Source organism: Colobus angolensis, unplaced genomic scaffold (assembly GCF_000951035.1).
Source record: "Colobus angolensis palliatus isolate OR3802 unplaced genomic scaffold, Cang.pa_1.0 Scaffold10, whole genome shotgun sequence".
Lineage (NCBI taxonomy): Eukaryota > Metazoa > Chordata > Mammalia > Primates > Cercopithecidae > Colobus > Colobus angolensis.
In genome coordinates, this window is record NW_012110919.1 from 5,295,164 (window position 1) to 5,310,051 (window position 14,888).

At 42.4% G+C, this 14,888-nt stretch overlaps 1 protein-coding gene across 1 annotated transcript in view; it reads left to right on the forward strand.

The window, feature by feature from the left end:
- The window catches only part of PLXNC1 (plexin C1), a 160,481-nt gene that overhangs the window by 16,130 nt on the left and 129,463 nt on the right, over nt 1-14,888 (forward strand). The window contains exon 2 of the mRNA XM_011933948.1: nt 4,328-4,468. Coding sequence (XP_011789338.1) covers nt 4,328-4,468 — 141 coding nt within the window. The remainder of the gene's footprint in view (nt 1-4,327; nt 4,469-14,888) is intronic.

The window sequence follows — 14,888 nt, forward strand, 5'->3', positions numbered from 1 at the left end:
TTGAGCCAAGGTAGCTTTCTCCTCCAACTGAGAAAAGTTCCCCTCTTAGAGCCAGCAAATGTGTAGGCGTGACGTTATGCTTAGACATGGCAGGAAGGAGAAGCAGAGTGACAACTCTGAGGGAACCAAGAAAGCCCAAAGGGGAGACAAGGTTTAGAGCGAAATCAAGATTGGATTTTGTCATGAAAGGCAGAACTGGCAAAAGCATCATTACAAGGCATTAACCTTGTTACACATAGACGAACAAGCAGAGGCTGGGATTCAGAAATAAATTACACATAAAAAACTAGACAGAATAGGCTGAGAGCAACATTAGCGATTATGCCCTAAGGGGAGAGAAGGGCAAGATAGAAAATAGGCCGGAAAAAAAGAGAGAAAGAATAATCTCTGGACACAGGGGGCTGACTGCGCTGTTTCCCCCTTCTTCTTCCTGGCTCCCTGGGTATTAACCTCACTTTTGTGAGGACGTTTCTCTGGAGCCTGTCTTTCTTTTGTTTTCATTTGCCGCAATAAGCATAAGAAAGCCATTCAAAGGGTTCCTTTTCCCATTCACAGGGACCTGTCCATTTCTGTGTGTTTCCAGCACAAAAGAATCCATTTCCATTCAGCCAGAGCAGCCCCTAGAGTTTTCATGAGGTCCAAGCCTCCTCTCCTATTTTCTTCCAGGCTCGCTGTTGTAATTGGCTACAAAATCCTGACTGTGGCCAGGGTCTTCCAGGCTGGTGAGAGGAACAAGCACTTGTCCACGTCATGGTCCCTGCAGCTGAGGAAGAACTGCAGTTTAGTGTCCGCTCCAACAAGTTGTGATTGTTGTTTCTTAAACAGTGACTTGCTTTTGGTTCCAAGTAGCAGAAAACCCAACCGACAGTGGCTTAAACCATGGCAACTATTGTTAACTTAGTCAAGTGTTTAAAAGTTGGAGGTCTGTGGCTTAGTGGTGTCTCTAGGAACGTAGAATCTCTTTTCTTTTCCCTGCACCAATCTTAGCATGTTGCTTTCTATCCTTCATCTTGAATCTCATGGAAACAGAATGGTTGCCACGAGTCTACACATGATGAGATAACACAACTGTATTCCAGAGGAAGTGAGGGAAGAGGGCAAACGGGTTCTCCTCAAGAGCCTTCTATTATCAAGGAGGAAACTTATTCCCAGAAATCCTTCCAGTGGACTTCTTACATTTCCCTGCCCAGGACTGGGCCACATGGCCACCCTCAGCTCTCAGGGTTAGGAAAGTCAGTGTCTGGCGATAGGGAATGGAGTTGCCATTTGACTTGGCCCAGTGATAGCTTCCACCAGGCTTGGGTTCATTGCTATCTGAACAAAATTAGGGTTCTTCCTGGCAAAGAGGAAATAACTGCCATGGGTGTGGCAGTAACTTGTATTTTTAAATGAAGTAATGATAGCAAGCATGGGTTTTGTGTTGCTGTGTGCCAAACACTGTTCTAAGCTTTAGTGAGGCTTACGCACAAACTCATCCAGTCCTCATAAAAAGTCTGTGGCATAAAAAGTCTGTGCTCTTATAATTTCCACCATATAGAGGAGGAAACTGAGTCACAGAGAGATTAAATCACATGTACGAAATTACTTAGCTAGAAAGTGACAGAGCCAGGAGTCAAACTTAGGTGGTCTGGCTGGCTCTCTATGCTATACTGCCTTCGTTAGGTAACATGATAAAATACTTCAAGTAGCACACAGTAAGTATTAATACATGTTAGCTGGCATCATTATTATTATCATTACTATTATCATATCTTTTTCGTAACCGCCCTGCCAATCAGACACATCAGCCTTATTAGATAGTTTAGAAAGCTAACCCCAACAGGGTTAAATTAATTGCCCAGGTCACACAGTGAGTGAGAGAACCAAGCTCAAATGTCAGCGAGTGCCAGGTGTTCTCTCAAGTTTGAGAATGTTGATTTAATGGCTGCACCACTTACCTATTACTTTTTTTTAAGGTAGGGTCTCACTTTGTTGTCCAGGCTGGAGTGCAGTGGTTCAATCATAGCTCACTGTAACCCGAAGCTCCTGGACTCAAGCGATCCACCTGTCTCAGCCTCCTAAATAGGTGGGACAACAAATGTGTGCCACACACCTGGCTAATTTTTCATTTCTGTAGAGATGGGGGTCTTGCTATGTTGCCCAGGCCAGTCTCCACTCTTGGCCTCAAGCGATCCTCTTGCCTCAGTTACCTATACTATTGATCCCAGACTTTGAAAAAACTACAGTTGTTGAGGGCAGCCAGAAATCAGAGAAGGACTCCGGGAAAGGTTAGATGGTAATTTGGGATGGATTTCTCCTTGTTCCCTTTCAGCTTTTGAGCTGCCTCTGTTTTCTTGGAGCCAGTCTTTCACAAACAGGATCTCTCATCCCACCTCAGGGAAGACTACCCATGGTTCTTGGTGAATTAGAGCAGGTACAGTATTAAGCACCTACTGTATACCAGACCTAGATGTACACTGTTCCATCTGGTCCTTGTGGATAATCTGCAGTCCACATCCATTACTTTTTTTGTGTTGTGAGATGAAGGGAGTGGAGTCCTCTAGCCAGAGATAGTGGTATTAGAACATTCTGGATACCCAGGCAGAGATGATGCCCTATTCTCCGCGTTAGCCTCTCTGCAGTGCTCAGATATTTAATAAAAATAACAGGCATGGTCAACTGATCTTACATTTGAACAATTCTGGATTTATTTTAAAGCAAGATGTGTGGCATGGTTTTACTTATTTTTTTAATCCTAAAGGTCATCCGACTTTTCTTTTTCTGCTCATGGTCATGAGGCTTCTTTATCTAAACAGTGATCTATTGTTCCAATCTTTAGACCCACAGAGAATTTTTTTTCCTTAACTTCAATTTTCACAGGACAGCTCCTCATCTTCCCATATTGCATGAAAAGTATCTTTCAACAAGAAAGAAAAAAAAACCTCTAATGAGCTTTCCCCAAATCTTCTTAAACCGAGTTCACTATAGAATATTTTATGCAAAAACGTCGCCTTCTCTTAGGTTACGACATCTTTTCCTTGAAAAGTGATCAGGACATTGGACAAATCCTGGCTAGCTTATCTTTTCCTTGCAGCGCAACTGCAACAAAGAAGTATAGACGGCACTTTAAAGGCTTCAGAAATCAATTTAGCCCATAATCCATTTAGTTTAGATGTTAATGAAACTTGGTGGGTTTAAAAATAATGAATATTTAATAAGACATAAATTGAAAGACATAAACACTGTTGGCAATAATATAATGAAGTTAATAAGTCTTAGCCTCTGCGTGGCTACCTCCCCCTCCCCAGATAGGGCGATTTTAGGAGTTGCTGTGTTGCTTACTGAAGTTCGCTGGCTGCAACTTCAATGTGCCTTTAAAAACCTTAGTACAGTTGGGAACTGAGCTCTGGCAGATAAAGTGTGCTATCACACTGTGTTCAGTAGCTGCAGACGGCAGTGGCTCTTCCTAGCTCCATATCTTCCAGAGATTTGTGTAACAAACTCAGTTTCCTGTCGTTGAAGGCAGGACGCAGCATAAAGCACTTCATTCCTTTTAAACAAAAAAGAAAAAGACATTTTGGTCAACACTCTGTCTGCTCTGGGTTTAAAGAGGGGCTTTATTTAATGATCAGGACCAAGCATGTGATTGCATGTGCTCAGAGCCTCAGACAATTTAAATGCCTTCAGCTTGGGAGTTAGACTTTTTGTTTTCCCCTTTAAAAGCATAGCACCAGGGCCAGCCCTTCGACTTGGTTCCTCCTTAGCTGTGTGGCTCGATCCTATCCATCGTCCACGACTATGTCTGCCTTTTCACCCCCCGAATTAGCTACCCTGTCTTCAGGCTTCCTGTGGTCCCTTTTGGTAAATCTAGAATCACTCCTTTCTGCCGTCACACCCAATAGGATCGTCCGTGTCACATCTTGGGAAATGTTTGTGTTTAACCTCACAGAAACCAACGCCTAGCTAAAATGAATTGGCGGCAGGATTTTGAAAACAGCCAAGTATGAGATAGTCTGCCTCCCAATTCAGCGGTGGGCTGTCTCTTGGCACTAAAGTGGAATTCAGCTTCATGTATCAGCTGGGGGTTGTTAAATAGATGGCCAGCTCGCTTTGGCATTCAATACCTGTTCATACACAGTAAACAGGGGCTTTCTTTGGTTGGGCAGGTATGGTGATTTTGCAAGGTAATGAAAGGTTGCTCTCGGGGCATCTTGTCTAAGAAAATATATGTGGGGCCCAGAAGTGGGATCCTGCCTAGGAGGACATGAGTGACATTTTATCAGTATAATGAGAAGTATCATTGTTAAAAACTATTATTATTTTTTTGTGCGTTTGTGTGCATGTTCAGAAAGAAGGGGATCAACCTGAAAGAGTCCAACCAATCGCATCATCTACCTTGATCCATTCCGACCTGACATCCGTTTATGGCACCGTGGTAATGAACAGGACTGTTTTATTCTTGGGGACTGGAGATGGCCAGTTACTTAAGGTTGGTTTTCTGTGCCTTCTTCAAATGTCTATTTTAATAGTGATATTTTGTGCTTTAAAAAAAATTTTGTTTTTTAATGCTTCTGGGTTATCCATGAGACCAAACCAAGAACTTTGTGAACTCCTTAAAGACCCCCAGAAATGGCCTGGAAGAAAATCTGGAATTCTGTATGTAAGAACGCCCCATAGCCGTGTAATGAAGTATCAGCTACCTTGCTGCCCAGGAGTGTGCCAAGATATTTTTCCTTCCTTACTCATAAGCCACCTGGGTGAGGTAAATGGAGGTCTGGCCCCTACCCCAACCCTGACTCACCTTCCCAAGACATGTAACCTTTTAGTTCTAGCTCCTTTATCATGGAAATGGACAAAGCACCTGATTTCTCACAGCTTGAAAGAGATGAGAGATTATAGGGCTTGAAAAGAAGAAAAAACAGGTGTTCCTTCCCTCCAGCCCACTTACCACCCACAGAGGGGGTTTGTTTTCTGCCCTTTGTACCCACATACACCACAGAGAGGTTAGAGATCTAAAATCCTTTGAGACTCCTCTTGACTTTTATCTCAGAGGACTATTTTTTCCCCACTGTATGGATATACCGTGGTCAAGTGCAGGTTTTTATTCACTGACGAGAGGGGAAGAGGGCAGGAGGAGAAAATAAAATCAGAGATACCAAATGACTTGTCTGAAGTTATCTAGCGGTCATCTTATCAATGTCATCAGCAAACATTTATTGAAGACCCTCTGTGTTCTCCAGCAACATTCATGGTTGGGAACTGCACCATTTCTATGACTAAAGACTGAGATTCCTTGGCCTCTCTGCAGCCATCCATTTACTCTCAGCTCAGATTCTTAATTGAATAGTGGTAGATCTGTTTCCCTCAACTGATCTCCTACAGACAACTCGCTGTGTGACTTTAGGTGAGTTGCTTAACCTCTCTGAGCCTCCATTTCTTTACTAGTAAAATACAGTTCTACTAGACAACCCAGAAAAACCCCTTCCTCTTCTGATAGTCTCTAATTATGTCTTCTGCACACGTATTCCCCACCACCCCCATCCCCAAGTCAAACCTATTTATTTGCTCCTGTTTCCAAATATGATCCTGTTTCCACACTTTTGCTCATACTGTACTTCCAGCCTGAAATGCCTTTTTGTTTTGTCTCTTATTTACGGCACCTTATGTATCTATACTCTGGCTCAGCTCAAACCCCACCTCCTCTTTGATGACATCTAAGCCTAGAGTGACCTTGCTCCCCTCTCATTTCCTGAAATTCTCATGATCTATGTCATTCTCGTGGCTCATTCCAAATGTCTTGCCTGGAGCCCTCACCTTTTCACTGGCGTTTGTCTTGCCTTCCCAACTTGATTTTAAGCCTCGTGAGAAGGGGGCCATGAATTCCCACCGCCTAATCCAGTGCTGAGTGCCTGGTAGGCATTTGATTTAATCTGTTTTCTTTGGAGGAAACCCAGTAACATATGGGAGGGAGTTTGTTTGTATACACATTCTTTTAAAATATACATTGATCATCTTTCCTGTTGTGTTAGCTTTATTTCCTGGGGAAGGGTAAATACCCATCCATCATTCTACACAAGTCACTGGGTGACATCTGTAGCTCCACCAACGTGGTCAGGCTTATTGGACCCATTTGCCTGGCAGGAGTTTCCATCAAGCCTTTCTGGGCCTCCTCACCAATTATCTCTTCAGATTTGGGATGTTTTTGACGGATGTTTTGACAAGAACACTGTTTCCCCAAAGCCGAGCCAACCAAACTGCTACATGGTGAATTGGAGGTAAAGGAACACTCGTCTGTAAATAGTTCCCCATGGGACGGCCTGGTGTTGCCTGTCTTGTGTGTTCACCCAGCAGCCTGCATGCAGCTGGCTAGCTTCTAGAGATGTGGCAACGAGGGAGTGAGACCAAACTGCAACTTCATGCTGCTGAGGAGGCCACGATCGAACGAAGTCTTGAAGTCTCGCTCTCCTCAGGGTCTGTATGGGGTACCCATTCAGAAGCTACCTGTGTGGCCTCCTTGTTTTTTTAAGGTTTGAATAACAAAGACAGCTTTTTGTTGTTTGTTTTGTGACTGCTAATGTTTACACAGTGCTTCCTAGATGCCAAGGGACTCTATATCTCCTAATGAATTCAGTCCTCTCCATGACACAATGGGGCAGGCCCACTATTCCCATTTTACTGATGAGGGAATCAAGCCCCAGAGAAATGGGATGATGTTGCTCAAGGTCACACAGGGGCAGAGCAGGGATTTGAACCTGGAATGACTTCAGAGACTGCACTAAGATCCCCTATGCTACGCTGACTTTGCAACCTCTGCTGCAGACATGGGAACTACTCTCTGAGGATTCTGGGGGACACGTGGGAGACATGCGGATAGGGGTCCATGCCCTGGCAGGGGACATATGCTCCTGGGGTGAGTCAGGTTTCCTAGAGGCTCAGGAAGGAGTCCCAGCCTGAGAAGAAGGCGGACAATCTGACTGAGGGAACACCTCACTGGCATGGTAACTTCTTGGGAATTAACACCCACACCCAAGCCGCCAATAAGAGAGAAGTTCTCTCCCTCAGGAGAAGGGTGTGAGGGATGCACTTGAGCTGACTTGGCCCGCCAGGCTCCCTAGGGCAGCTCAGTAACGCCCAAGCCTCTCTTCTATATCCTGTGTACAGATTCTTGGATGTAGCCCCTGAATTTACCCAGAATCCTGAAGACCCAGGATCGTGCGGATAATTTGGAAGCTACTGATAATCCCCAAATCCCTTTATTCAGAAGCTTTGAGCGTCTCCCTTGCCAAGGCTTGTCACCAGAACTGTTAGAAAGGACGAACACTGATAGACACAAGCTTGGCTCCTTAAGCCACAGCGTGGGGCAACTAATGAGCGGCAAAAAACAAAACTCAACCCGACGCAGACAGTAGGAGGAGGAGTAGAAAGAGGGCTCGGATCAGCCACAGCCTGACTCCAGTTTCTGAGTGATCATGAGTCGACAGCATTTTGACATGAGCCAGGCACTGTTGTATATACCTTGTTGAATGAGAGTCAGGAAACAGCAGTTGGAGCCCAATTGCTGTTTTTTACCACCACCAGTAAAAACCTGGCTTCTTAAGTCTCTGCAAATCCTATGAATTGCAATATAATTTGGTGTAATTTGAAGCTTCATGTTATTTAGATAATTTTTCCTTATTGTAAAGGTAATGTATGCCCATGTAAAAAGTTTCAGAGTTGTGGGGGGTGAGAGGACAGCAAATAAAAAATTACCCCTAATTGTGTTGTGCAGAAGCTACTACTGTCAGCATTTTGGATTCTCTATTTATGTAGTTGAGGTCGGATTTTGCATCCCATTTTTGCATCCTTTTCTTCAGTTAGTGAGGGAAAATGCTTATATTAAAATGTTATTGTAAACCTTTTGTAAATAGTATTTTTAAATAACTATATCATATTCTATTATTTGGGTACATTATTTTGAACTTAAACTAAGATACCGGATCACTTTAAAAGTATCTTTAAAGACACGCATTTTCCAAGGAAGATGGCATTACCTCCAAAGGTAAGATTTCACTGATGATCTGTGAAGAAACTAAAGGTTACAGTATGCCAGTACCTTTACTGTCCTCCTTCTCTTGCCTTTAGACCTAAGTCTCTTTATAAGATTTTGGGGAAATAGAAGGAATTTAGAACTCAAAGTGTCCTTTGAGAGCATCTAATCTGCTCTTTTATTTGATCAGTGTACAGTCCCATGGTGGTGAGGTGAGTTATGTCTTGTCACCCCCCGCCGTTATTTCCCCATCCTGCTTCCTTTCGGAACATGATTGCATGCTGGATTTTTTTCAGTCGTCAGCATCTCCACTGAGATCAGCTGAAAAGTATGGTCACACTGAACTCAGCTTTGCGGAATTCACATTTCACATGTTGCACAACGTATGCATTTTGGTAAACACACACCAAGCCTTTCTCTAGATGATAGTACAGCCTATCACGTGGTTTGGATTCCTTTGAGCTGACTGTTGCCTCTAGAAAATTGTCCTTATTTCAAGGGCAGAATTGCGTATTTTGAGCTTTTCCAGGTGGTAAAATAAGTAATAACGGAATATGCATGAAATTTGAAATTTGTAACTTTATGCATGCCCATTAACCTTTCTTGTAAGCATAAAATATAAGAAGGCAATGGGCAAGGAAGAATAATCGCTAACATTTCTGAGCTCTTCCTGTGTGCTGGGCATTAGAACCAGCATCTGCACGGGTTAACTGGTTTAATCCTTACCAGTCAATACCCTCACCTCCACCACTTTATAAATGAAAAAACCTAAAGCCTCGAGAGGTTAGGTATCTTGTTCAAGGTGCTCTGAACCAAAATAATCTGCCCAGAGCCGGAGCTTCTATCCCCCAACTAAACTGCATTAACTCTTACAGAGCTTAGTAGAGTTTGAGGAGCTGGTTTTTGTTATATTTCTTCCTAATACTGGAGTATAAGGGTTGATACCAAGATGCAGATGTTTGAGGTTTCATGAGAAGGGGCCAGAAACCTTGTGGTTTAGTTTGTTCCTATTTGGGGATGGCCTCCTAGCAACCCAGCTGAGTGCAGAGCCCGTTCCTCTCAGAGCCGCACATAGTTCATGGGGGTCTCTGAATCTCCTTTGGGGCCCCAGCTTTACCCCAGTCGCTCCTTTGTAGGAAAGACAGGGATTCTGTATTCCAGTTGCTGTTTTGAATGGTTTCATCAGTAAAGACTAGTGTCTTCCTGACCTCCCAGGGACTGTAGTAGGGTTCAGGATACAGGAAGCTATATCACACAGCTCTATCTTGTCCCCATATCCAGTCTTGAGGTATTTCCTATGTGCTTGGAGTCAGACTGGTTACCTATGTGACCCTCAAAAAACTCTACTCCGACTTAATGGCTTTCTTTCTTTTACTTATTTATTTTTTTCTTTTTTGAGCCAAGGTCTGACTCTGTTGCCCAGGCTGGAGTGCGGTGGTGCAGTCTCGGCTCACTACAACCTCTGCCTCCTGGGCTTAAGTGATTCTCCCACCTCAGCCTCTTGAGTAGCTGGGACTACAGACCTGTGTCCCCACACCTGGCTAATGTTTTGTATAGACAGGGTTTTGCCATGTTGCCCAGGCTGGTCTCAAACTCCTAGGCTCAAGAGATCCTCCCACCTACGCCTTCCAAAGAACTGGGATTACAGGCATGAGCCCCTGCACACGGCCCCATTGATGGATTTTGTTTATTCAAATCACAGCAAAATTAAACCAGCTCCAAAAAGTTCTGTCTGAATTCAAACAGAAGCAAAATCTCTGTACTACCTAAAGAGTCTGCCTTGACTGTGGTTATTAAAGTTTTTGAATGAACGTAAGAGAAAAAAATCTTTTGTAAAGACAAGCTCTACTATATACCCAGAAAGTGTTCAAATAAGGAATAGGAGAACTTGGGGAACCTAGAACAGGACCTGGGACCGGAAGTGGTGGTGGTGGTGGGGATGACTGAGCTAACAGACCAAAAAGTTAAAACAGCAGGAAGTGTCAAAACTTGGAAGTGGGTTCATTGGTGGGCCGTTTAGGATGTCATGTGAAGCCTACTTCAAATTCTCTCTACCTCATTAATTCCAATTTATGAGTTTTGCAGGGACTCCCCAATTTGAAACTTTTACTCCCATATAATCCACAAATCTAGAACCTGTGGTTGAGACTGTATGCTTCTCTTACTATCTATGCTGCAACAAGTAGATTGGAAACAAAAGAGAAATTTGCCTTAATTTTTATATTTCATCTTTGTTACTCCTAACTACTGAGGCACATTAAATACTTACCTTGCTTTCTCCTGTGTGTGCGTGTGTGCATGTGAGCATGCACGCATGCACAGGTATGCGTGTATATGTGTATGTGTATGCAGGCATGCACGTGCATATGTGTGTGTGCACTTGTGTGTGTGTATGTGTGGTTTAAGTCTCCTTCCCAGCATTTCTCAGAAACTGCTTATGGAAAAAAATAATAATAAATGAAAGGGTTGGCTTGTTTGCCCTTCAACTAGTTAGCCCCACAGAGTGAGGCATAGGAAATTAAATTTGGCATAAAATATTATAGCTTTTTGAACACCTGTGGCTTTTCCATCTCATGGTAATCTTAAAGAAAAAAAATAGTCTTTTGTTTTCTCCCCCCGCATTTTCCTCACTGTGGTATCCTTCCCGTGGGTGGTCTTGAACCTGTCTTGCAATTGTATGGTGTTGAAGTCTCCACTCAGTTAATTTCAGCAGTGTCGTTGGGAGTTTTGTATGCAACAAAAATCCCAAGGCTAGTTAATAGTCTACCATGAGGCTGCAGGAGGATGTCAACAGAAACAATATGTTGACACGAACTGAAATTCTCCATCAGAGAAAATTTGTTTTCTACACAGGCTTCAGCTGGAAAAAGCTGAAGAGCTCTATAAAATCTTGAATGCTAATAGAGTCGTTTTTCATTTAATAAATATTTATTGGGCACCTTGTATGTGCCAGGTACTGTTCTGGGTGCTGAATATACAAAGGTGAACAAAACAGGCAATGCCCCTGCTCTCTTGGTGGGAAGAAAAAGACAGAAAACAAGTAAATGGATTAATCAGCGATAAAGACAGTTTAGATAGTGCTAAGTGCTATGAAGAAAACAGAGTGATGGGTAGAGAGTGACAGAGGTGTTCAGCGGAGAAGTGATCAGGGAAGGCTTCTCAGAGGAGGTGATGTTGGAGACTTGAAGGATAAAGAAGTATGCAAGCATACACATGGAGAAGGTTCAGACTGACTTCAGATTAGATCTATATTAAGGTCGTATCCTGGAAGATAAAAATCCACATCGTGCCCAAGGAGTGTGTGTGTCAATTGGATGAGATTTCTCATGCAAAATTCAACCCATTTTGGTTTTTTGTGACTCATTGTTACTTCCTGCATTGCTTCACTGATCATGTTCTTTTTCCGAGGCTGCCCACCTAAACTAAGCTGAGGAAGGAACGTTTCCCTTGCTCCAGTCTTGCTGGCTTTTGTCTCTGTGTTGATATTCTCATGAAGTTTGCAATTAGAAAGTCCAAGTGTTCCATTAGTGCCTGTGGGCTGGGGCTCAGGCTAGGTGAGAGACGATTTTAACACCGATGTGTCCTGTCTCGTCTGAGAGAGATGAGACTCTAGGGGCCACAGAGGCAGAAATCCCTCACCCCTCTGTGTAGCACATTTAGGACCTTTGTGGTGAAAACTAAAACTTCTTGCCCTGTCCTCAGGATTATGGAGAGCATTGTTTGCATAATCTAACAAAAAGAAAAACAATTTGACTCACCCTCAAGGATTTTTAAATTTAAATTTTATGTATTTATTTTTAAGGTAATGCAATGATATTGTTTAAAACTCAAAAGAACCAAGAAAATATTCCGTGAAAGTCACCTGTTCTTGACTTCCAAGGCAACCAATGATAGCAGTTTCATGGGTATCTTTCCAGAGATAGTTTATATCTGTCTACAGGCAAAAGAGTGAAGCTATTCTTCCTCCCTTTTGTTGAAACATAAAACACAGTAAACATATATGTTACATATGTAAAAATACCTGTATACGTAACTATGTCTGTATTTATAAATATATGTACATATTTCATATTACATTAACTATAATACAAAGAGCTTTCTAATTATTTTTATAGCTGAATAGTATTCCCTTGTTTTTACTATAGTTTACTTAACCAGTTCCCTATTGATGGACACTTAAGTTGTTTTAATCTTTTCTTTATAACATATAATGCTACAATGAATATATATCATTTCACGCACACACACGCACACACACATATATACACACACGCATATATATATATATATATTTATATGAGGGGCTGCAGGGTTCAAGGGTATGTGCTTTATAATTTTGATAGATGATGCCAAATTACCTTCTAGAGAGGTCTGGCTTCCATCATTGATGAAACATACTAATTTAAACCCAGCATCTATGGCTATCAGGACAAGCTTCAGTGCAAACCACGCTAAGTAGCTTTTTCAGGAAACTGATTGGTAAATCCTGGGCCACAGAACTTTTTGATAACTTGTAAAAAAATGAAAGAAAATGAAAGAAAGAAAGAGAGAGAAAGAAAGAGAGAGAGGAAGGAAGGGAAGGGAAGGGAAGGGAAGGGAAGGGAAGGGAAGGGAAGGGAAGGGAAAAGAAGGGAAGGGAAAAGAAAAGCTTCCTTGCCGCAGTTCAGAGTTCTAGAGAGAATACTGGTGCTTCATTTCCAAGGTACCAAGTAAATAAATCAATGTTGCACCCAACTGGATCTTTCCAGGTGCTGCCCATCTGTATCAATGATGCTCCAAGAGTAAATAAAATAAGCCCCCAATAAATACTGCAGTGCAGCTCCTAATTTGCGTAAAATGGATGAGTGGTGGCATAAAGTATGTTTTTACTTTGTAATTTTAAAGCAAACCCCACAGACACAATGTCATTTCACCACATATTTCGTTATGTATGTCTCAAAAACTACAGTTATTTTCTTAAATAATTGTAACCATAATGCCATGATCACAGCTAATAAAATTATCAGTCATTCTTTAGGATCACTTACTATCCAGTCTGTGTAACTAAATATTCCCAATTGATTTAAAAATGTATTTAGAGGTTGGTGGATCACAAGGTCAGGAGATCGAGACCACGGTGAAACCCCATCTCTACTGAAAATACAAAAAATTAGCCAGGCATGGTGGCGGGCGCCTGCAGTCCCAGCTACTCGGGAGGCTGAGGCAGGAGAATGGCATGATACCGGGAGGCAGAGCTTGCAGTGAGCCGAGATCGTGCCACTGCACCCCAGCCAGGGCAATAGAGTGAGACTCCTCTCAAAAAAAAAAAAAAAAGTATTTAAAATGGTTTTGTTCAAATTGGTATTTGCACAAAGTCCTCAAACCAAATTTGGTTGTTCTATTATCTAGAGCAGTCTCCTCCCTTACTTTTATTCCCTGCCACTGACTTAACTGAAAAACCAGGTCCTTTGCCCTATAGAATGTCTCTTACCATGTGTTTGGCTTTCTGCTTCCTTGTGGTGTCATTTAGCTTGTTCCTCTACTCCTGCTTCCTAGTGCTACATGGAAGTTAGTGCTAAAGACATGATTAGATTCAGGTTCGCCTTTATTGGCAAGAATACATTATGGGTGTATGCTGCCCAGTGATGCTTTTGCCATGATGAATTCCTGAAGAGATGCCAGGGCAGCAGCTTCTCTTTTCTTGACCCTTCCTTGAGAATATTTCTATCAATGTTTGTTTTTTAAAAAAAGAAAAACAACAAAAAACTGGCTTCCTGTTTCTCTTTGCTTATACAACTGCTTTCCAGAACCAGATCAACTGAATCTGAGCTGATTAATACAGCTAATGAATTAGAGATGGCAAATCCTGGCAAGCCCATACCTTGGTCAGTGCCTGTCCCTTGGCTCCGCTACAGGATTCTGTAGAGCAGTGTTGGCCAAGAGAACTTTCTGTGATGATAGAAGTGTTCTACATCTGTACTCTCCAATATGGTAGCCAGTCACCACAGGTAGCTAGTGAACACTTGAAATGTTGCTAGTGTTTTTAATTAAATTTAAATTTTTAATTAAATGTAAATTTAAATAGCCATTATGTGGCTAGTGGTTGTCATATTGGATAGTGCAGCTATAAAGTCATTTTAAAATGACTTGAGACACACACCTTTCCCACCTCCCTTAGGACCTAACTGCTTCTGTTTTAAAAAGAGCTTTTAAGAAGTCATATTTCATATGTTTGGTTAGTGAGATTGACTTTTACAAAGCTGCTGCTGAATTTGGTGAGCAGTCCAAGGGCTTCAGGTGAGCCACTATTTACACAAAATCCACCTGGGCTTGACCCAAGGAGATGATAGAAGGAATTCACTGAGTCGCTGGGCAAAGCTAGACCCAGGCCCAGGCCCTGGAAAGGGAAAATGAATGCAGGAAGTTGCTCTGTGTGCAAAATTGATAAGAAGCCTTTGGCTAAACAGCAGATACCTAACTGCCATCAGGATATGTGGGTATAGGCGTATTATTGATTAGTAGATGTGTGAAGTAGACTTTGTCCAAAAAGAATCTCAGGTGCCAAATTTTTCTTCTCAAACCACGCTTCCAATGTAGCTGATATCTACAGTGGTGGAGATATGATATAGATAATCTATCTGGATGTGTTCAGACTGACAAAATGTTGAACGCCTTCACTTTTCAAAGTAATGGGTACAAATTGTGTTAGGTACAAAGATGATTAAAGGTTAGGTACAAAGGTGATTAAGACATGGTCCCAGGCCAGGCATGGTGGTTCACACATGTAATCCCAGAACTTTGGGAGGCAGAGGCAGTGGATCACCTGAGGTCAGGAGTTCGAGACCAGCCTGGCCAACATGGTGAAACCCCGTCTCTACTAAAAATACAAAAATTAGCTGGGCGT